Source organism: Danio rerio, chromosome 11, assembly GCF_052040795.2.
Source record: "Danio rerio strain M-AB ecotype USA chromosome 11, GRCz13ab, whole genome shotgun sequence".
In the NCBI taxonomy this organism is placed as follows: Eukaryota; Metazoa; Chordata; class Actinopteri; order Cypriniformes; family Danionidae; genus Danio; species Danio rerio.
In genome coordinates, this window is record NC_141031.1 from 23596417 (window position 1) to 23619705 (window position 23289).

Genomic DNA, 23289 nt, shown 5'->3' on the forward strand with positions numbered 1-23289 from the left:
ACAACACCAGACTGTTGATTTTCTGATCTGTTACACTGATGATACACAACTTTACATCTCTCTTTTCATTCTGATAATTTGTACAAAATTATAATTATTGTATAGCTGAAATTAAAAATTGGATGACTAATAACATCTTATAACTAAATTCAGATAAAACTGTGGTCTTATTGGACCCAAAAACCTCAAACACAAAAACTTAGAACACTGTCTAACCCTTGGTGTATTCTTATTTCAGTCCTCATCTTCAGTCAAAAATTTGGGGTGATTTTTGACAGCAACCTGTTGTTTGATGGCCAGATTCCAAGCGTCAGTAAAACTTCATTTTTTCATCCTAAAAAGTTGTCAAACTTCGACATATGCTATCAATGTCTGATGCGGAAAAGCTTATTCATGCTTTCATGACCTCCCGTTTAGATTATTGTAATGCGTTACTAGGTGGTTGCCCTGTTGGCCTAAGTAACAAACATCAGCTAGTTAAAAATGCAGCTGCTAGAGTGCTTTCTAGAACAAAGCATTGGCTCCCTATTAAATATCGTATAAATGTAAAATTTTCTTGACTACTTACAAAGCCTTGTACTGTTTAGCTCATTAGTATTTGAGGGAGCTCCTGTTGTATTATAGCCACTCAAGTCCACTACGCAAAATTAATTCTGAACAATTAATTTAACTTATTCATTCATTTTCTTGTCGGCTTAGTCCCTTTATTAATCCAGGGTCGCCACAGCGGAATGAACCGCCATCTTATCCAGCAAGTTTTTACGCAGCGGATGCCCTTCCAGCCGCAACCCATCTCGGGGAAACATCCACACGCATAATTAAACACACACTCATACACTACGGACAATTTAGCCTACCCAATTCACCTGTACGGCATGTCTTTGGACTGTGGGGGAAACCCACGCGAATTTTAGAAGGTTTATTCAAGCCCAACATGGACTGGCCACCATAGCTCTGTGGATTGACATCAAACAGTAGCTAAATCTCTTGTGGGTCATATAACAGCAGTATATTCCTCTCCCCAGCCAGTGCAAAGTGAACTGCTACTTAACTTTAACAGTCAGGAAAATTCTATCATTAACATAATGAAACATACGGTAAATATCAATAAAAATCAATAAATGAACATAAAACACTAAGATGATAAAATGGAAATACCTGTGGATTGACATCAAACAGTAGCTAAATCTCTTGTGGGTCATATAACAGCAGTATATTCCTGTATAACATAATGTCTATTAGTTGCTGTAATCACAGATTTAACGTAGACTAACCATGTTCCGTACACTTTTTGCTATTCAGCGCACTCAAACGACGACTCCTCCGTCATTGAAAGCCAGATAAGCATGCTTGTGTGTTCATTCTCTGGGGGAATACCTATTGCACAATCCAAATCTTGATTGATGTCTTTTGGACCAGTAGTTTTTGAGAAAAGATGGGATAAGTACCGCCTTCGCATGTGTACGGAAGATAATAGGTATTAACGGTGTTCCGTACACGACTAAAATAGTGTTCCGTACAGGGCGCATAACTTTAATTTGCTGGCAAAAATGGGCATTGTTTGAAGTCTTATTAAAATTGTATGTCAGAATATACTATTATTGTGTTTAACTCTAAGTTAATGATATTTTAAATAACTCTTTTATGAAAGTTTTAAATGAAATTGCTTCAAAATCATTTACTTTTTATATCATGTTTATTTTATTACAGCATGACAATTTAAAATATTAAAACAATAAATTCATGCACATTGAAGCTAACTTGACTGACCTTTTATGAATATAAACATCATTACTGCAAAAGGAGGATCCAAACAGCGTTTGCAGTCTGTCTCTCAGGCGGAGAGTTGCGACATGCGGCATTTACCCACAATTGATGTTTAAACATCCCCATTTCAAAGCATTTATTCAACAAAAGATAATTTATTTAACAATTTGTGATAACATAATATTCACTTCATAAAGACTGGAATACTGTGTGATGCATAAATTAAATGCAAAAGCATATTGTCGGGGCTTTAAATGTCTCCCCTCCCAGGCGACACTCGCACTTTAAGCTTGCCCACTTTCTGTTTTCAAGAGCATTAGGTGGACGTAACAAAAGGAATGTCTCTGTTGTGGTTGGGGCTGAAAGAGTGAGAATTAAAGATTACACAGATATATAGCTTGTCTACGACCCATAAGTATTTATTCAGAGATTAACGTTAAAAGGTCGTCTGTACGGAACATCGTTGTGTACGGAATATGTTTAGTCTACGTTACACTAATACAAAATGTATCACATTCACACGATATAACTACACATTCCTGATTCATCCACAATTAAATCATACAACAGAACATTGTAATACATCTAAACAGTACCAACAGCATCAAATGGAAACATTTTATACGCTTTAGATACTTAATTTACTCAGAAAACGAGGAGCTCAGCAAAACACCTACCTCTCCCCAGCCAGTGCAAAGTGAACTGGCGAGAGGCGCGCGAGTAATCTAAAATGGCGTCGACGCGCCGCCGAAATCAAAATTTAAAATAAAAGTCTTAATACTAAATTCACATACATTGGATAGAAAATGTCAAAATAAAATCACTAAAACAATGAAAGATTTTAATGAAAAAGACAATATCACAGGTGATAATATAACCCGTTACATACACCCTTTTTTGATTTAATTAAAATCTGCCTAGAATTCAAATCACTTGGTATAGGTCCTCAATGAAACTAATTCATTCATTCAACTTGAAAGATACCCACTAAGGAGTCAAGAAAACATCAGGGTGATCAAGCCTAAAATCTTCTTGAAATAGTATGATGTCTTGTACACCATATTATGACCCAACCCTTTTTATTGTCTATTCGAATTCAAAACTAGTTCTTCGCATCAAATAAATTTAAAGGAAGCTCTTTAAAACAAAGACAGAAATGACTCAGATCTTCTCTTTAATTGATTTCCTACACCCTGAAGCCATAAAAGGCTTCTGAACCATTGACTTAATTAACCTATTCACCTTCTTAACATCTCTGCCAGCCCGGGTTCTAACACCCTGAATGTCAGGAACAGCAGCCTGAGTGTCAGTGTAGTTTTGGGGGTCAGTTTGAAACTGTGTTGGTGTAGGTTCCTCTGTGTCACAATTTAAGTCAGCATCCAGAGATGTCTCATTGTTACTATTCTCCAAGGCACGTAACTGATTACTTGACTCTCCTCCATTCATATCAAGCTGATCTGATTCAAGGTCTTTCTCAGCATCAATGTCCTGTGCTTGAGAGGTTTCAAACTTTGAGACAACTGGGCTTCCAATCTCCTTATCCTCCAAATTTATAATCACACCTCCTGATTCCACTGAATCACAGTCTTGCATGGTAATCACATTCTCATTATAACAAGTGTCATCATCTGACTCGCTCACTGAGACTGGAATGATCCTCTCCTCATCAGATGACTCCACAGGTAGGAAACTGATATCCAGCACCATGTTTCTGTGCACTACTTTAACTCTTCCATTCTCATCCTTGATCTTGTAAGTGTGTGTTTGGAGGTATCTGTCAATCACAGTGTACACCACAGGATCCCACTTGTCTGATAGTTTCCTCTTGCCTCTTTCTCCTTTATTTGCCACCAACACACGGTCTACAATATTCAGACAAATTCCTTTAACTCTCTTGTTGTAACCCTTCGCTTGTTTTCTCTGTTCTCTTTCAGAATGTCTCTGTGCAATCTCAGCAGCTTCGTGAAGATGTGACATCAAGGATTTCAGGTAAGTACTATGATCGACGACTACTGGATCATGTAGGACCCGGCCAAACATAACATCCACGGGTAGCCTAGGCACACGGCCGAACATGAGTTGAAAAGGAGCAAACCCTGTTGTCTCATGGACTGTAGCATTGTAGGCAAAAGTCAGTATTTGTATTTGCTCTGGCCATTTATGCTTCTCTTTTAGGGGCAGAGTGCGGAGCATGCTTCCCAAGGTATGGTTGAACCTTTCGACTTCCCCATTTCCCATAGGGTGGTTTGCGGTGGTATGGGATTTGGAGACACCTGAGAGTTTCAACAGCTCTGCTAAGAGAGCACTTTCAAAATTGGCCCCTTGGTCGGTGTGGATGCGACCTGGAAATCCGTACACACAAAACACACGGTCCCATAGTTTCCTTGCAACCTGTTTTGCTGACTGATTTGAACAAGGGAAGGCATGTGCTAACTTTGTGAAATGGTCAGTCAATACCAACACATCTACAGAGTGTTTCTTTGCATCCTCTGCGGTCCAGAAATCTAGGCACACCAGTTCCATTGGCATAGAGGTTTTGATGCTTTCGAGAGGGGCACGGGCAGATGGTTCTGGGGTCTTGGCTAGGATACATCTCTGACAGCACTTGATATAATCACAAATATCCTTCCCCATACTTGGCCAAAAGAAACGTTGACGGGCTAGATGGATAGTTCTCGCTTGTCCCTAATGATCTGCCAAGTCATGCACACCCCGGAGAGCTTTTTCCTTGAGGCAAGAAGGTAATACCAACTGATACCGCTTGAGTTTGCTGTGTGGATCTTGTGTGACTCTGTATAATACTCCCTCCTTGATCTTAAGTTTTTCCCAATGCCTGAGAAGGGATAAAGCTGCAGGATTCATTTTGGCTCTTTCCCGCCTTGACGGTTGACGTTTTAAATTCAGAAAGGGCACCACCCCTGATACAGCCAAATCAGCATGTTGCATGTCACACATTTCATCTGCAGTAATGCTAGGAAGAACATCGGTACAGGTTGGAACGAAATCCTGGTAAGACTGGATTAACTGCACAGCCCTTGCTTGGGATGTCTCTTCCCAATGATCATGCAAACTTAAGCAAGCTTTGATAGTATCGTTGTCAGATGGTAGGGTAAGACAGGATTGGAGGCAAATTTGTAAGTTCTGAGCTCCCTGACGGAATGCATCTCTGACTTCATCTCCGTTAACCTCTTTAGCTTCCACAAGTAAGTCTCGATAACTCTCCTTCATTAGCCTACTGCTCACTGTCTTAACAAAAGGGTCTCTACTCAATGCATCCGCCACTATGTTCTTTGTCCCTGGAATATGCTTCAGCTCAAAGGTGTAAGCTGCCAATTTGGACACCCAACGTTGCTCACATGCGTCAAGTTTGGCTTTAGACATAACATATGTGAGCGGATTGTTGTCTGTCCAAACAGTAAATGTTTGACCTTTTAGCCAGTGGCTAAATTTCTCACACACGCGCCATTTGAGTGCTAGGAACTCAAGCTTGTGGACTGGATAGTTCCGTTGGGATTTACTTAGAGTCTTACTTGTGAATGCTATAGGGCGAGCACACTCTTCACCTGCAGGCACTTGAGATAATACAGCCCCCAATCCATCTAGGGAGGCATCGATCGCCAAGATTAGAGGTCGAGTAAAGTCAGGGTGTGCCAACACCACACTTTGCAATAGACTCTCCTTGAGGCTATTCAATGAATGATCTCACTCCACAGTCCAATCAGTAGGCTTGAGTTTTCTGTAGGTTCCAGCTTTAGGATCACCCTTGATGCTCCTCTTCCTTCTTTGCCCAGCCGTAAAAGCGAAGAGTGGCTTTGCTAAGGATGAACAGCCAGGTATGAAGTGTTGATAATAAAGGATCATGCCGAGAACTGATTTAATCCTTCGCACCGATGGCTTGCACTTGTCATCTTCCATTAGATCAAACTTGGAGAGTTTGGAGATAACATCAACTTTCGCTGGATCGACTGCAACTCCATTTCCATCTATAATGTGACCCAAGAATCTCACAGAAGTCCTCATTAGATGTCATTTCTTAGGACTTAACTTAAGATTGTACTGTCTCAGACGGCTGAATACGACCTCTAGCCTTTCCAATGCTTCTGGCTCACTTGGAGCGAACACAAGCAGATCGTCGAGATAACACAGTGTTACGAACCCCAGTTTTTTAAGGCTCGTCTAGGGAAGGGGTTAGCAACATAAAAGGACACAGAAACCAGAATTACAATTCTCTATTTATTTAGAGACCAGAAAATACGTATCCTATTTAATTAAGGTGGCAACAGAAATATAAATCATTAATCAAACAATAACCAAGTCAAAGCAATTGCTTTGACTAACAAACAAAACATATATTATAAAGAAAATATTGATAAAAAAAAAAACAAGAAAATCATAGATCAAAGAAACGGCACAACTCCAGCATGGCTTCTCAGCAGCGGCTGCACAAGACGCGCAAGATACGGAGAGATTCTCAGCAAGTACGGGTCATACCCTCCAAAGAGAGACAAGATCGCGAGGATCGGTCAGACGTGCTGGAAATCAAGAGCCACCCCGACACACACTCAGCTTCCGCTTATAAAGGCGACAAGTTGAATTAGCGGCAGGTGCAAGGCGGAGCCAGCCTCAAAGAAAAGAAATTGCAATTAATAAAACAATCTTCACCACAACACAATCACGAAGAGAATAATAATAATAATAATAATAATAATAATGAAGAAAGGCTAAATAAAGAATAAACCGTGACACCTCCCCCCCTGAAGCAAGAAACAGTTTTTACTCCTCCCATCCTTGTTTTCCCATTGGAAAAACAAGGAAAAATAAACTGTTTCAACAAGGTGATTAAGGATACAATCGGGACAGTGCATCCGCCACCACATTTTCAGTTCCTCTTTTATGACGAATTTCAAGATTGTATGGCTGTACCATTAATGCCCAACGCATCAAGCGCTGATTATGGTTGTACATTCTGCTCAGAAAAACAAGAGGATTATGGTCAGTATGGACAATAACTGGATATGAACTACCTGAAACATAGACATCAAAATGTCTCAACGCTAAGAGTAATGCCGGGGTTTCTTTTTCTATGGTGGAATAGTTTAACTGATGTCGATTAAACTTAGCAGAAAAATAGGATACAGGATGCACCACTCCGTCAGCACCCTCCTGGAGAAGAACAGCTCCCGCTCCCACGGCACTAGCATCCACCTCCAGCTGGAACGCACGAGACACGTCAGAAGCGGAGAGAACAGGAGCACTGCAAAGAAGGGATTTTGCAGACAAAAATGCCTGTTGGCAATCATCAGTCCAACAAAACTCAACCTTTGGACTGCACAATCGCGTTAACGGAGCTACCACGCTTGAAAAGTTTTTACAAAAACAGCGGTAAAATCCCACCATACCCAGAAATCGACGCAACTCTCGTCTCGTAGCAGGTACAGGATACTCTAAGACCGCAAAGATTTTTACATCTACAGGCTTCACAAACCCATTTCCCACTTGCTTACCTAGATAGGTAACAGAAGCTTTAGCAAACTCACACTTTTTGAGATTCAAGGTGAGGGAAGCAGCAGATAAATGGTGAAAAACGTCAGAGAGAGATGAAAGATGTTCAGACCAAGTCAGAGAGTGAATTACTACATCGTCCAAGTAGATGTTACAGTTTGGAACATCACCCAACACGATAGACATTAAACGCTGAAAAGTTGCCGGTGCGTTTCGCAAACCGAATGCCATCCGCGTATACTGTAGAAATGCGTCCGGAGTCACAAACGCAGAGATATTAGATGCGCGCTCCGATAGTGATATCTGACAATAACCTTTTAAGAGATCTAATTTCGTGATGTATTTCGCAGCACCAAGGTTATCGATGCAGTCATCAATACGGGGAAGTGGGAACGCATCAGGCAGAGTAACAGCATTAATTTTTCGAAAATCCGTACAAAAACGGAAAGATCCATCAGCTTTCAGCACTAATACGCATGGAGAGCTCCATGAACTACTACTTGGCACAGCAAAACCATTTCGCAAAAGATAATCAACTTCGGCTTTCATTACCTCTCTCTTATTTATTGGACAGCGATAAGCATGTTGCTTAATCGGTAATGCATCTCCGACATCGATGTCATGCGTCAGGACAGCGGTACCACGGGGCACATCACTGAACAAATCTGGAAAACTCTCCAAAAGCTTTTGTATATCCTGCACCTGATCATGGGACAGATAAGTAAGCTGAGAAGGCAAAGTTAGTAACAACTCTGAGTTTTTCATTAATCCACCGTTTAACACTTCAATCGGCATACTAAAGCCATCATCCACATCCTCGGGTAACGTGCAAGTCAGCAAAGACACACCCTCCTTTATGTCAGTCGCTGGTTTCCACTCACCTGCAGAAACACTAACGGTCTCAGTATCAGCACGGTCGACATAGGACTTAATCATATTGACATGGCAAAAACGAGTCTTTCTCCTCCGATCAGGAGTATGGATTATATAGCCCGTTTCGCCAACCTTACTTTTCACAAGGTAAGGACCAGAAAACCGCGCAGTCAGAGCAGACCCAGGGGTAGGAATTAAAATCAACACTTTCTCACCTGGCGAAAAATTACGCACCACTGTTTTTTGGTCATAGAAACGCTTCATTTTCTGTTGAGAGAGTGAAAGAGCTTCCCTAGCAAGATCACAAGCTTTTCGTAAGCGCTCCCGCGTACGAGAAACAAAGTCGATCACGTTAGTCTTACGAGAACTGATACCAAGGAATTCCTCCTTTAGCATCTTCATTGGCCCTCGAATTTCAAAACCGAACACCAACTCAGATGGGCTAAATCCTAGGGAATCTTGTCACGCTTCACGCATTGCGAATAAAACAAAAGGAACAGCTTCGTCCCATTCGTTTCCAGTTTCAACGCTGAATTTACGGAGAGCAGATTTTAACGTTTGATGCCAACGCTCTAAAGCTCCTTGCGACTCTGGGTGATACGCACTGGACACAACATGAGAAACTCCTAATGCTTTTAGTGAGTTTTTAAACACGCGAGAAAGAAAGTTTGAACCCTGGTCTGTTTGAACAATTTTTGGCAATCCAAAAGTTGTGAAGAATTTTGTTAACGCTTTAGTGACAGATCTAGCAGTTATATTCCTTAAAGGAATCGCTTCTGGGAATCAAGTAGCGGCGCACATAACAGTTACTAGATATTGGCAACCAGATTTTGCACGAGGAAGAGGACCGACACAGTCCACCAAAACTCGTTCAAATGGCTCACCTACAGCAGGTATAGGACAGAGAGGAGCAAGTGGCACAGACTGATTCGGCTTTCCACTCACTTGACAGACGTGACAGGACTTACAGTAGTTGGCAACGTCCGATTTTAATCCCGGCCAAAAGAAATGCCTAAGCACTCGATGGTAGGTCTTATTAATTCCGAGATGACCGGACCAAAGATGGTCATGAGCCAAACTCAACACAGACTGTCTAAATTTAGATGGAACCACAATTTGATATACCCAATCGTCCTCATTCTCTGGCTCACTCAAAGTACTAACCCACTTTCGCATCAGCACGGAGTCTTTCCAAACATAATGACAGTCTCGACGGTACGGCGAACTAACCTCAGCATTTGTGCGACATTTTTGTAATGTTGGATCACCCTTCTGCGCATCAATCAAAGCTTCTCGAGAAACAGGCAAATCCATACCAAGATCAAAACGAACAGACGACATCGCCGTTTGATCTTTAACCACAGATTCTGGAAGCACATCATCTCCCAGAATCTGGGAAAAAATAGAGTCGTTAAGGCACTTATTTTCTGAACGATCACATTTTAATTGTGCTCGAGTAGTAACGACACTAGGAAAAACTTCGGGAAAAGTTTCAGCGCATAAATCAAGTTGCTTTTCATAAGAAGGAAGATTAGTCACCTGCACAACCGGCATAACTTTACCACCAGCAATATCATTGCCCATAATAAAGTCAATTCCCTTTACTGGTAACGATGCACGCACTGCCACTTCAAAACATCCAGATGCCAACTCCGATGTTACCCACACACGATGCAATGGTACGGTTACATACCCCATTTCAATGCCTTGAATAATCGTGCTGGTCTCACACGCAGTGGAGTCGCAAAAATCTAAAGCGTCTGCTAAAATGAAAGATTGAGATCCTCCAGTATCACGAAGAATTCGTACGGATTTCCTACCACCGTCCCCCTCATTCAGTGATACAAAACCGTCGAAGACAAAAGGTTTGAAACATGGATCTGGTTCGGGAATGGAAGAAAAAGGCAGAGTTTTGACTAAAACCGAACCTCGGGGCTGCATTGATTCCTGTCGCTCCTGTTTTCGTTGTAAAGTACGGCATTCAGACATTATGTGTCCCAAATTATGGCAATACCTGCATTCTTTTCGAGATTTTAAGCTAGAAGAAGCCCACACTTTATTTTCAGGAATTTTCTCATTCTCGTGTCCGGACAACACATTCTCACCTGTACGCTTAAACACAGTTTTGTGCATTAACGCATATTCATTCGCTAATACAGCTGCTTGTTGTACAGTGCTGACCTTCTGTTCGTTTAAGTATAAAGCAGTACGTTCAGGAACGCAATTTTTAAACTCCTCTATTTACATAAGCTCTCGCAAAGAATTTAAGTCTGTAACTTTACATGCTTTTACCCAGCGATCAAACAGTATTCCTTTCTCACGCGAAAACTCAACATAAGTTTGAGATGCAGATTTTTTCGTAGTACGGAAACGCTGTCTATAATGCTCAAGAACTAACTCATATGCCCGCAAAATCGCAGCTTTCATAGCCTCATACTGAATGCTATCCTCCACAGAAAGTGATGCACAGACCTCCTGCGCCTTACCTGTTAATTTGCATTGAAGCATCAAAGCCCATACCTCGTTTGGCCACTTCAAAGCAGTCGCAATTCGTTCAAAAGCTTGAAAATACGCTTCAACTTCTTTTTCACGGAAACATGGAACTAGTGCAATATTCTTTGCTACATCGAAATACCTTGACAGAATTAACGCCTCAGGTTTCTCATCAGATGGAACAGAATTCACAACGATACTGGCATCAGCTGGGGCAGTAGCCACGTCTAAGCCACCATTTACGTTAATAGATCTCACAGGTGTTTTAGATAAAGTCTGAGCAGCCTGTAATTCTAACTCTCGCATACGCACTTTCATATCTGCATCAATTCGATACATTTCAATCTGATGTTTTAAATCATCTTGTCTCGCTTGAGCTCGATCTTGTGTTTCAAGTTGTAATCGCGCTAAACGAAGTTTTAAACGCCAATCTGAACGAAATTCAGGTGATGCCTCAGAAAGAGAAGCTGGTTCAAACTTAGGCAGGGAAAAAGGTGGACATACCTCCCCATTAACCACATCCCCTGGTGTAGTCAAATCACCAACCCGCACTTGTGAAGAACCTTCTGCATCCACTAATGATTCAGCCGCTTGGGTAACCACTGTCTCTGTTACAGGAAAGATACATTTGTCAATCAGAAAATCACTTATACACGCCTTTATCTCTGCTTTACGCTGAGTTTTAACAACAGGAATTTCAAAATGTTGAGCGATCAAAAATAAATCGTTTTTACAGCACACTTCCAATTCCTCAACACTAGGTTGATCTATGAAATTATTTAAATCAAAAGTTGCCATCCTTCAAAACATATGTTGTGAGCAAAAAAAAATAAAAAATACCAAACACACAGCCCAGTCCTACACCTACCTAACCAGAAAACTAACTAAACTCAGCTAGTCTTCAGAGGGTACCGATTAAGAGTTTTTTCTCTCCCCCGGAATACCTCCAAAAATAATAAACTAAAATAATAAAGCAAAACAATAAACAGTCAGCCGTAGCCAGACTGGCGCAAAGCACAGCCTGTTGGCTTACTCTAACTCACCCAGGCAGGAGTCGGTAAATGATCCAGTTTAAATCTGCCGAGCCCCTGGGTGGCGCTTGACTTGGCCTGAAACGTTCGTTCATGCATTCTCTTTTTCCATGACCAGGCTGATAACAAGTAAAGCACAGATGTTCACGCCGACAGTGTGTTACAGTGGAGTGATCACGGGATCTGCACACTTTGCAAAGCTTACTCTGAGATGGTTGAGATGGCGTTTGGACATTTTGAGAAGGTGCGCGATCAAGAAGGTTAATCAAAGTCCTCATGCAATTGTCATCACTCTGTGCTGCACGTGTGATGCTGACATCACACTCACCTGGCTCTTCAGAAGGTACAACACTCACTGCATCCTTGTGAGGGGTCTGAATGCAAGCAGTTACATGCCTTGTAACAGAATGGCGTTTTGGTTTGGTTGACATTTGCTCTCTTTGATCTGTTTGGTATCGGTCAAGCTGCTCTTGAATCTCCTGTGCAGTCCATTTTTCTGGAGCTTTAAAGCGAAACACTGCAGAAAGGGTGGGGACAGGGCAGTACTTCACGAACATCATGGCTGCTTCCTGGCACGGATTTTGCATCTGCCGTCCAAGTCTCTTCAAAGCCTCCTCTGTGAGATCTACTGCTTTGTTAAGACACACCCAATACTCAATAGGGTTTTCTCCTGCTAATGGAACTGTACCATAGAAGTCTGCCAAGGGCATACAGGAATAATTAACATCGCCAAAGTGTTGTTTTAGGATGTTCATAATAACTTTTGGGTTCTCAATTGGTTTCAAAGCTGAATTACAGCGGAGCGTTACTTTGACGACATCCTTCGCTTTACCCATCAATCTGCTTAAAATCTCTTGATGCTGTTCAGCTAATGGTGTACCTCTCTTTCGCAGATATGTTTCTATTAGTTCTTCCCACTCTCGCACACTGAGCTTATCAGTATAATCTCCCGGATAGACTGGAGGTTCCTTAGCATCTGACTGCATGATCAACCTGACCCCCGTCAAATTAAGTGAAGGTATGTCAGTAAATGTGGTTTTGGTGGCACCTAAGCTTTGTGACTGAGTGTCTGCATTTTCTTCTCCCTTACTACAAGCTTCTTTTTGTGATGTTAACATTGTTTGTCCAACTTGTTGAACAATCTGTGCAATAAACCCTTTCCAATCTGTATTATTTAAATCAGGAACAGCTAAAGGCACGGTTTCAGCTGTGGGGCTAGCTACCTGGTCAGTTATACGTGTGGAGCATAACACTTGCGGCTTCCCATTAATCTTATTTTCTCTCCCAATTGGAGTAACTGGAGTCTCACCAAAAAATCTTCCCCTACCAAGACCTAAACCAGTCATTGTCTCATCGAAATCATTTGCATTTAAACTAAATGCCATGTTCAACTTAGAAAAATATAGAATATAGAGAGAAATTAATAATAATAAAATAAAAATATGTACCTTTAAGACCAAATTATAAATGCAATAAACACTGGTTATCAAAAATAGTCACTCTGGTGAAAATATGTATCAATCAACACTCAAAATAAGAAATGTTAATTTGTTTTTATCACAGTCCTTCATTAACCTATGGTGAACCTTAATGCAGCGTCCCTCGGTGACCCGACTGACATGGATCCTGAAGCAAATCTTAAAATCCGGGTTGCGGCACCAATGTAACCGGTCTGCTTTCGCCCGCTGTTACTGGCCTCTGCGTTGTGTGTAAAGAAGACAAGGACACATGCTACTTCATTCACCGGAGAAGGTTTATTCAAGCCCAACATGGACTGGCCACCATAGCTCTGTGGATTGACATCAAACAGTAGCTAAATCTCTTGTGGGTCATATAACAGCAGTATATTCCTCTCCCCAGCCAGTGCAAAGTGAACTGCTACTTAACTTTAACAGTCAGGAAAATTCTATCATTAACATAATGAAACATACTGTAAATATCAATAAAAATCAATAAATGAACATAAAACACTAAGATGATGAAATGGAAATACCTGTGGATTGACATTAAACAGTAGCTAAATCTCTTGTGGGTCATATAACAGCAGTATAATCCTGTATAACATAATGTCTATTAGTTGCTGTAATCACAGATTTACACTAATACAAAATGTATCACATCCACACGATATAACTACACATTCCTGATTCATCCACACTTAAATCATACAACAGAACATTGTAATACATCTAAACAGTACCAACAGCATCAAATGGAAACATTTTATACACTTTAGATACTTAATTTACTCAGAAAACGAGGAGCTCAGCAAAACACCTACCTCTCCCCAGCCAGTGCAAAGTGAACTGGCAGAGGCGCGCAAGTAATCTAAAACGGCGTCGACGCGCCACCGAAATCAAAATTCTAAATAAAGGCTCAATACTAAATTCACATATATTGGATAGAAAATGTCAAAATAAAACCACTAAAACAATGAAAAAGATTTTAATGAAAAAGACAATATCACAGGTGATATTATAACCCGTTACACCTTCCTAGCACAGTTTGGGAAGCAGACACACTCTGTCAGTTTAAAACTAGATTAAAGACACATCTCTTTGCATTAGCATGCACATTAAACGCAAATGCTGTTGAAATACAAATCCTCTAAAGGATTGTTAGTCTGCATTACTTAGGGCAACCGGAGCCGGGAACACTTCCTTAAAGACATTATAATTTGAACAGCATTTGCGCTTATGTTAGTTTGTTTTTTTTATTCTAGAGGTTTCCATAATCCTGAACGAGGCCGCATCCTGAGCAGCCGCTGTGGTGAGCATGAGAGTCTATGTGATTCTCGTAAGACCCCAGTGACAGACGAGTTTTTGCATTGATCCTGAAGGGCCATCCTATTCACCAGTCGATGACCTCTCCTCCTGCAGATTCTCCACGATGGACATCCATCGTTCTCCAGCCTCCGGCACCTTGACTGCAGCTCTGCACAAGAAGTTTGGCAAGAGGAGAAATGGTCGTGCCCAACTGAGCCTGGTTTCTCTCAAGGTTTTTTCCTTCACTTTCATTAGTTTGTGAAGCTTGTTCCTTACTACTGTCTACACTGGCTTGCATGGTTTGAGACTTGTGAAGCTGCGCATTGATGAATTTGCTCTTCACAGTTTGGACTTTCAGCAGTGAAAATTAAACCACACTGAACTAAATTAAACTTCAACTCTGACAACTGGATTGACACAGTTTCAATCTACTATAATCTTCTTTGTTAAGCTGCTTTGTAAAGCAGATGAATTGAATAACGATGAATTGAATTGAATTTAATTAAATAGCAGAGAGAACAGGAGTCCATCTTAAAAGTTTTATGAATAAATTTAAAATAGATAAATATTGTATTAGCATATGAGAGATAGGTGTATGCAAATATTTCAAATGTAGACAGTATTGTAAATTTGAATTGATAGCTGTCGATCCATTATGCATCTTTAACTTCATTGTTGATGACGGTTATAAATACTATACAGCATTTTAACCACGGTAGAAAGCAGACTTTTGTAGCAACTATCACCAGAAACCACAATGATTAAACTGATTGCTCCCCAAATGAATTGCTGTTCAGTTACTCACTCTCAGGCCGAGATGTGTGTTTCATTTATTTTTTCAGCAGAAGACGCATGACTTTCAGATGAAATTGTGGTCCTGCTGATTCATTTAATGCATGGCAATTGTTACCATCCCTGTGAGTCAAAAAATTACACTGAAGTCTCATGAAGCAAAGTGATCGGTTATTATTTTATGTTACAATCTTTAAGGACAAGAAGAAAAACTTGCGTTTTTCAGAAACAGTGCACTCCAAATTGCTCAAAATTCAATGCTATTTAGTTATCATGTTATTAGAACACTGTGTTAAAAATTAGCAAAAAAACACATTCTTTGTAGAAAACAGTGATAAAATTAAGATAATGGCAAAGACTGTGACACAAATGAAAAATTACAACTAAAGGTTCTGAAGATTACAGCTGTGTGAAGACCCTCACTTTGAATGATCTCAGCAGATCTGCTGTTCTACAGCTTGTATACAATTTTATTTTGTTGCTTATATGATCATGGCCGAGTTGAGTGCCTTATGAGCTCTCTAACATTTTAACACGTCCAAAAATTTAAGGAGCTGTTGGCTTGTATTTGTGAGGTGTGTGCGGTTGAAAATCCATGTAAAGTTGATTAATCAGGAGGATAAACGTAGTGAAGCAATATATGATTGATCATCCTCATTGATTCATTAATTTTCCTTCAGGTTAGTCCCTGATTTATCAGGGGTCACCACAGAGAAATGAACCGCCAACTACTCTAGCTAATGTTTAATGCAGTGTATGCTTTTCCAGCTGCAACCCAGTACTGGGAAACACCCAAACACACTCTCATTCATGACGGCCAATTTAGTTCATCCATTTCATAAATAGCACACATCTTTGGACTTTGGGGGGAACTGGACCATCTGGAGGAAACGCCAACTCGCCCAGCTGGGATTCATCCCTGCAACCTTCTTGCTGGGAGGTGACAGGGCTACATAGCTCCAATATATGGCGACATTGATTAGAGGTTCAGCCATGGGTCATGTTGACAGGGTCATCAAATGAGTTTATTGTTGGAGTAGGTTTTATAGATCACATATATGTGCCATGCAGCTGACAGAGTGAGAGAGAGAAAGATTGCTTTGATTGCTTCAGCATATATCAGGTCAAAAAAAATTCTGTTCACTGCATCTGACTGATTTTTAACATAAACTTACTCATGCATTGCCATGCAATCTTTCAACCAAAAGAACACATTACGCATGCCTCCCTTTACCTATTTGAACCCATTATCCTGCATGAAAATTGCTGTCTGTGGTCTGGGAAGAAACCGCATGTTGCAGAAGGAGCGTCTCATGAACATTTCCATTTAGACTGCCATCTATGTGTATATGAGGCCAAATTCCTGAAGCAGAAAACACCATCAAGCTATGACACTTCACATCCACCCAGTGGCGGTTCTAGACCAGAGCAGGGGCCACTTGTATTTTCAGGGGCACACTTTAACATACATTACTTTAACATCACAAACTACTTAATTATTTAAAGTCTTTTTTTTCATGCATCACTCTGCAGTCTTCATAAACATGCTAATTAAATAAGTGAAACTCAAAAAAACCCTTTATGTTAACTTATTTTACAAGTACCTTTGTATTGTAGTAGGATAGCACATTTTTCTAGTACATCTAGGCACATTTTTGCACATGTAAACTTTAACAGATGTAGTTGAAGAATTTTTTTTTGCCCTACTATTTTTTGCCCTTCCGTTAATTTAAAATAATCAATTAAATAATAAATTAAAAATATCACAGTATTTCCTATAAAACAAAAATAAATCGTCTGGAGTCATAATATGTCTTATTTCTTATAGATTGACTTAAATAAAAGCAGTTTTTAATATAATTAAAAAAAATTTTAAGATCAGTATTATTAGCTTCCTTAAGAAATATTACTGTGTATTTCTGATTGTCAACACTACAAACCAGTTATGAAATAACTTGACAAATTATTGTAACTTTCCTAGGTAACATAACCTAATTAAGTCTTTAAAATACATTTAAATCTGAATACAACTATCTTGCAAAATAACTAGTCAAATATTATGCACTCATTGTCACCATGGGAAAGACAAAAGGCAATAAGAAATGAGTTAGTTAAACTATTATATTTCAAAACGTTGTAAATAAAATCATGTGTTTTAAGACTCGTGCCTTATGTCACTACTGAAAACAAAAATGAATGAATGCAAACTTAAACAAGTTGAATACTGTATTACTTTTATATGAGCATGACTGCAAACTAAATTTGATCAATGTATTACATCTGTTCTCCGTTTCTTTTTGACTGTTTGTAAATTCAAGACTGCATTTCCTAATGTAAAACTATTTAAACTCACTTTCTGATTAATAATAGCCTATACATATTCGAGGAATTTCTATATTAAATGTTTTAAAACCGTTATTGGAAATCATTATAGTCTAATATAATCAACAGTAAACATTTTGATAATTATCAATTTGGGGCTTAACTACTGACGAATTCTGACTGATGCGCACAGCACCGTCATTAGTTATGTTTCCATCCACCTATTATTATGCGCATTTTGCATAAATGCTTAAAAAAAGAGTTGATGGAAACGCTAAGATGAGCATACATTTTTTTTTCTTTTTATAATATAAGAAAAGATGCGCAAAAACTATTTTATAAAAATTATTATAAATTATTTTATAATTATTATTTACTGTACCTCTAGAATCAAGAGCATCTGTGCTCCTCGTCTCCTTCAAACGCCACCACACGTTCACTGTCAGGATTGCCTTTTGAAGCACAAGTTATTCATTAAATAAAGAAGAGTTTGACGCAGCTTCTCCAACCACAGTAAATTCTGTATTTACTGTTGATATTTGGTGCCAGTTAATCAGGAAGTGACAATTTTGTTCTCTTTGACTTCGCATGTGTTTTATGACATAATCCAGTTTTGCGCTTAAAGTTCATTTGCAATTTTGGATGGAAACAGCTACTGGCAAAAGTCAAGGGAAAGCTCCACAGTCTGCCACCAATTAATGATCTCGCTTCTTTGTGGTTTTTTACTTGTGACACAAAAATACCTGTCCAAATTTAGAGGGGTCAGTGGGCAGCCAAGCTTGTTGACATGGGTGCACTGCCACCCCTATAACCGTCACGGCATCCACCTATTCACTGACTTCTTTACTTCACTAAAGTCAACTTTGTATCATCTCTCTTCACACAAAGTGAAGTTCATTTATAAACTAATTTCGAGAGGATCACATGCTTATGATTGACTACAGCCCGTCCCGCATTAGCTAATGCATGATCCACCAATCAGACGGTAGACGATATGTTACCTTAATCATCTTCGTCTTAAAGAATCCATCCCTTCTCCTCCTCTTTTCCTTGACAGGGTGGCACGGCGGCCCGATGGTTAGCACTGTTGCCTCACAGCAAAAACATCTTTACCCAGCCAGTTGATTTCTGTGTGGAGACCATGTTCTTCCCATGCTCATGCGGGTTTCCCCCGGGTTCTCCTGTTTCCTCCCACAGTCCAAAGACATGCGACATAGGTAAATCAAATAAACCAAATCGGCACCATAGATAAGTTTTTTAATCAGCAGCACATCCTCTTGCAATTCTTAATCCCCTATTTGCCTTAACAGTGGGGGAGTTCTTGAGATTTACCCAAGCTCAAACTCTTAAGCTCAGGGCTCTCTCCCGGGAAAGCATGCCAAACACGCTTTATAATCAATCATCAGCTAAGTGTGAACTCTTGAAATGCTGTTTTTTAACATCACTTCTGATGAATGTTTGGTCACTGCATTTTAGAACAGCTTTATAGATTTGCATTTATCCACAATGATTCACACTGCTTGACTGAGACTAAATAACAAACACTGGAAAAGAAGCACTGCAACAAACATCATTGCGCCATGCCACATCTTTAAAAAAGTGTATTTTATGGATACACACACAGTGCTCAGCTGCTTTTGATCTCGCTTTAAGGTTGAACAGCTAAAGGAATGCTTAGGTCTATTTAACAAATTATAATTTGATTATTACGCTTATTAATGAAGCTCATGAAACTGAAGATACAGTCAAGTGAACCTTTCACCAGAACTATTGTGGCTGAATTTTGAACTGTCCTGTTTCATAATGATGCATGATGGCTAGTTACTAATGGAGTATGGAATCATGAGTATTGTCTTTATGACAGGATATCACAAGACTCCTTTGACTAAAAATAACAATATCAACACACTTATCAGACTTTTCACAACTTACTACTGTTAAAAAGCCATGATCTGTTTAATGAGTCGATTTGTTGGGAAGTGTTATTTTAGCTGAATTGGCTCCCAGATAGCAATGACCACAGAAACTTGCTTAACAGAAACTAGCAGAAATCAGCCATGCAATATAGGACTTTAGAATAGAAATAGAAATGCTGAATTTAACTTATGCAAAACTGTAACTACTGTAAAATATAAACTGAAAGCAAGAGCTTCAACAATACGACACTATTTATGTTTAGTCCACTGTAATTGCTGAGAATAGCAGCAGTCAATTTAGCAAATGTGACTCAGAACTACATATTATACTGGAATAAACTTGACATTGATTGTTTAAAATGACCAGCAAATACCTGGAGACATTCATTGGACTCAGAATTGTATGATGTTTAATGTTTTACTGTATAAATATATATATATATATATATATATATATATATATATATATATATATATATATATATATATATATATATATATATATATATATATAAATACAGACAAAAAGGACAAAAAACACTGGTAAGAATAGTGAATGATCTCAGAAAGGGGCATTTCATAATCACAAGTGGGTTTTAGCTTTCCCATCAAAGCTGATTACCTCTACCCTCAATTCATCACCATTATAGGATGACGTGTACTCATGACATGTAAATGCAGTTGCGCTCGTGTGAAATCGAGAATGTATGCAGTCAGATCTCAGCCAGACACCTCGATTGCGGCTTCGGCTTCCCGTTTCTCTTGACTTTGATGTACAAAAGAAAAAGAAATTCTTATAAATAATAATAAATAAAAAATATTTAGGGAATCATTTCAACACATTTACCTTGAAATATGAAACATAACCGAAACGTCAGCCGTGACTGTAATCAATCTACTACAGATGAGTCATTCAGCTTTGGATAAAGAGAAGTCCACACAATAAATCCAAACATGTATGACTAGTTTTTTCTCTGAAGATTAATATTTTATATAATGGGATATTTTGAACTGTCACTGAAACAGTCTGGTTGCCAAAATATAAAGCACTATGAACCTAACATGAAAAATAACTCAATGAACAAAGGATGCTATGGATTTTGACTAATATTAAGGCAAGTAAATAATGAAATCTAATTTTTAAAAAGTCAAATAGAACCCAATTACAAACAAATAATCATATAAATATCTAATATCCTGTCCCAGAGCTTTTGGGACACTCAAAACATACTTGTACAAGAATGTATTACATATGGCCTACTCAAAACCACAAAACACAGCTGATTTGAAGCAATGGTCAAATTGCTTTTGGTTTCATGTTCTCCACGGACGAAATGTCCTCCGTTACGCTCAACTAACTTTCAGTAATCTTTACCTATCTGTAAAACTTGACAGACCTCAAACACCCCAGAAAGAAAACCACCTTTTTTTCTTTTTTCTTTCTTGCATCATGGGTTGAGCTTACCATTGATTCATACTCATGCATAGTATGAGGTAGAGAATGTTTTGCATACATGCTATTATAGTTAAGTCATGGAACAGGTTAGCTCACTCATTCTTTCGTTACTCAGTTAATGACAGCTAATGAAATTCCACAGTGCTCACGTGTTTCTTAAAATAACCAGCTCTGAGGTAAATTTAACAAAGGAATTCTGATGAAAGAGATATTTCCATCATTATAATTACTGCAAATCTTGCCTAATATCTGTATTTATCACACAAGCTGTATCCTTCAGTAGGTTTCATAGACTGTAGTTCATTGGTCTGAAACTGGATTCCCGGAGGGCCTCAGCTCTGCAGTTTTGCTCTCAACCCAATCAAACACAGCTGATCCAACTAATCAAGGTGTTCAAGACTACTAGTGACTTTTAAGTTGGAGGTGGTTGGAGCTAAACTGTGCAGAGCTGCGGCCCTCCAGGAATTGAGTCTATGACTCTTGCTTTAATTGTTAAAGCTGGCTTTAACTATAGACAAACAGATTATAATTATTAAAAGATGACTACAATTACAGTAAGGAAAACAATGGCTGAAAACATTCACATATTATTTGGTCCACTGTCTGAGCTGTTTGGCAGAATGTTAAACAAACTACTTTCAAATTAGATTGCCAGTTGGCCTGGACATTTTATAGAATTGGGTTATACCAAATATATGTTAATATCTGGATAATAGTCAAGGTATTGATTAATGAGAATCATTGGGAAATCCGTTTCTAAATGTAGTTTCGCTGATTTTGCAACACAGTCTTTGACACATCAAGCTCAAAATTTCATTGTGGCTGCTTGCGTCATTAGCTTAATGTGGCCAGTCTGTGGTGCAGTTGTAAAAGTGTGTTCATCACACTGCTTGGCCAAAAATAAAAAAAAAGTTGTTGTTTGAATTTAAGTAAGAAATATAAATATACAGTTCTCAGCATAAATTAGTACACCCTTCACAAATTTATATTTTAAAGTAATATTTTCGATATTATGCTTTAAACATATATTTGTCCATATATATTAGTCAGTACTGAAGCCAAATCTGGAACTAATCTAACAAAATAACTAACGCTAATGGTTCAAGCATGAGTACACTTATATGTTACTATATAACTTCATATTTTTATATAACTTTATATGTTAGGGGAAAATATTAAATACATTTTTTTTTTTTAAGGGAGGGGGAAAATCAAGAGGAACTAAAATATTTAACAATTAGGTGTATTTATATATATATATATATTTCTTTATTTGAATTGAAATGTATTTCCTTTTTATTTCTAAAGATGTTAGATGGCCAAACTCTTATTTTAATGAATAGAACTGTTTAATAAAACTGTTTTGTGTACAAACACCAAAACATTATTTGCTATGTTGACAGAGAGACGGATAAAAAAATATGCACATTCAAAAGGGGGTGTGCTCTTATACGCTGAGCATTGTATGTCAGAAAACGTGTCCCCTGACCATTCTGCACCACTATGATCCAAGGATTCATTGGCTTCATTTAATGAGCAAAACGTGTATCAGGACAAATAGAGACTATCAAAGTTTAAATTGAGACTATCCAAGTAAAAATTATTTTCATTTTGTTGGCAGCATTAATCAGAACAAGTACTGTATACACAGTGTAATGGATTTTAAGAGGAATTTAAAATACAGGTGAGACCATTTCTATTATTTAATTTTATAAATACATTTGAATTTTATAAATAATTATATATTATTTATATTATATGTGTACAGAAACAACTTTACCCAAGAAACGTGCCTGTTTTCACAATAGTTCTGAAATGTTTTTACGTAAACTCAGTGCAGGAGTAAGGTTAACATGTATTTATTTAGAATCAATGGGGACAGGTGGTATTTGTGAGAGATCCCTGTGGTTTAAAACACCATTTGATTGCTGTTAAACAGCCACCACACTGGACCCCTAACAGTCATCTCTGGATGCTTGAGTTTATGCATCACCTGTGCAAACAGGGCTTCCACATCACGTAAAAAAAAAAAAAAAAAAGTTAGATATGAAATGTCTCAGCTAGCTTCTTACAGACAATTCCTGTAACGGCGAGGGGGAAACGGATTAAGTTCCAAGTATCTAAGGTTGATTAAAGTCAATTAAATATTTTTATAAATTATTTTGACACTTTCTAGAATTCATTTACAAACATAAAGTTATATTTGACCTGTTTCGGTTGACAGAATTAAATAAGAAATTAAATGTTTTTATTATTTTTAACATAATAAAATATTTAAAAAGTCAGATGAAGCATAAACAGATAAATGATACATTATATGTGTGATCAAAAAAAATGTATACTTTTAAATCATTTTTAAATGTTTACTATAA

The 23289-nt window shown here is 38.5% G+C and overlaps 1 protein-coding gene and 1 long non-coding RNA gene across 2 annotated transcripts in view; one reads left to right on the forward strand and one right to left on the reverse strand.

The window, feature by feature from the left end:
- LOC147841777 (uncharacterized) overlaps positions 1-23289 on the forward strand; it is a 384887-nt gene that overhangs the window by 221770 nt on the left and 139828 nt on the right. The window lies entirely within an intron of this gene.
- On the reverse strand, positions 913-5913 carry LOC147834810 (uncharacterized). Its single transcript, XM_087273630.1, has 2 exons — positions 2262-5913; positions 913-1269 (listed from the first exon to the last, which is right to left on the reverse strand). Exon 1 carries the CDS (start codon positions 4399-4401, stop codon positions 2929-2931), a length of 1473 nt encoding a protein of 490 aa, XP_087129756.1. The 5' UTR covers positions 4402-5913; the 3' UTR covers positions 913-1269; positions 2262-2928.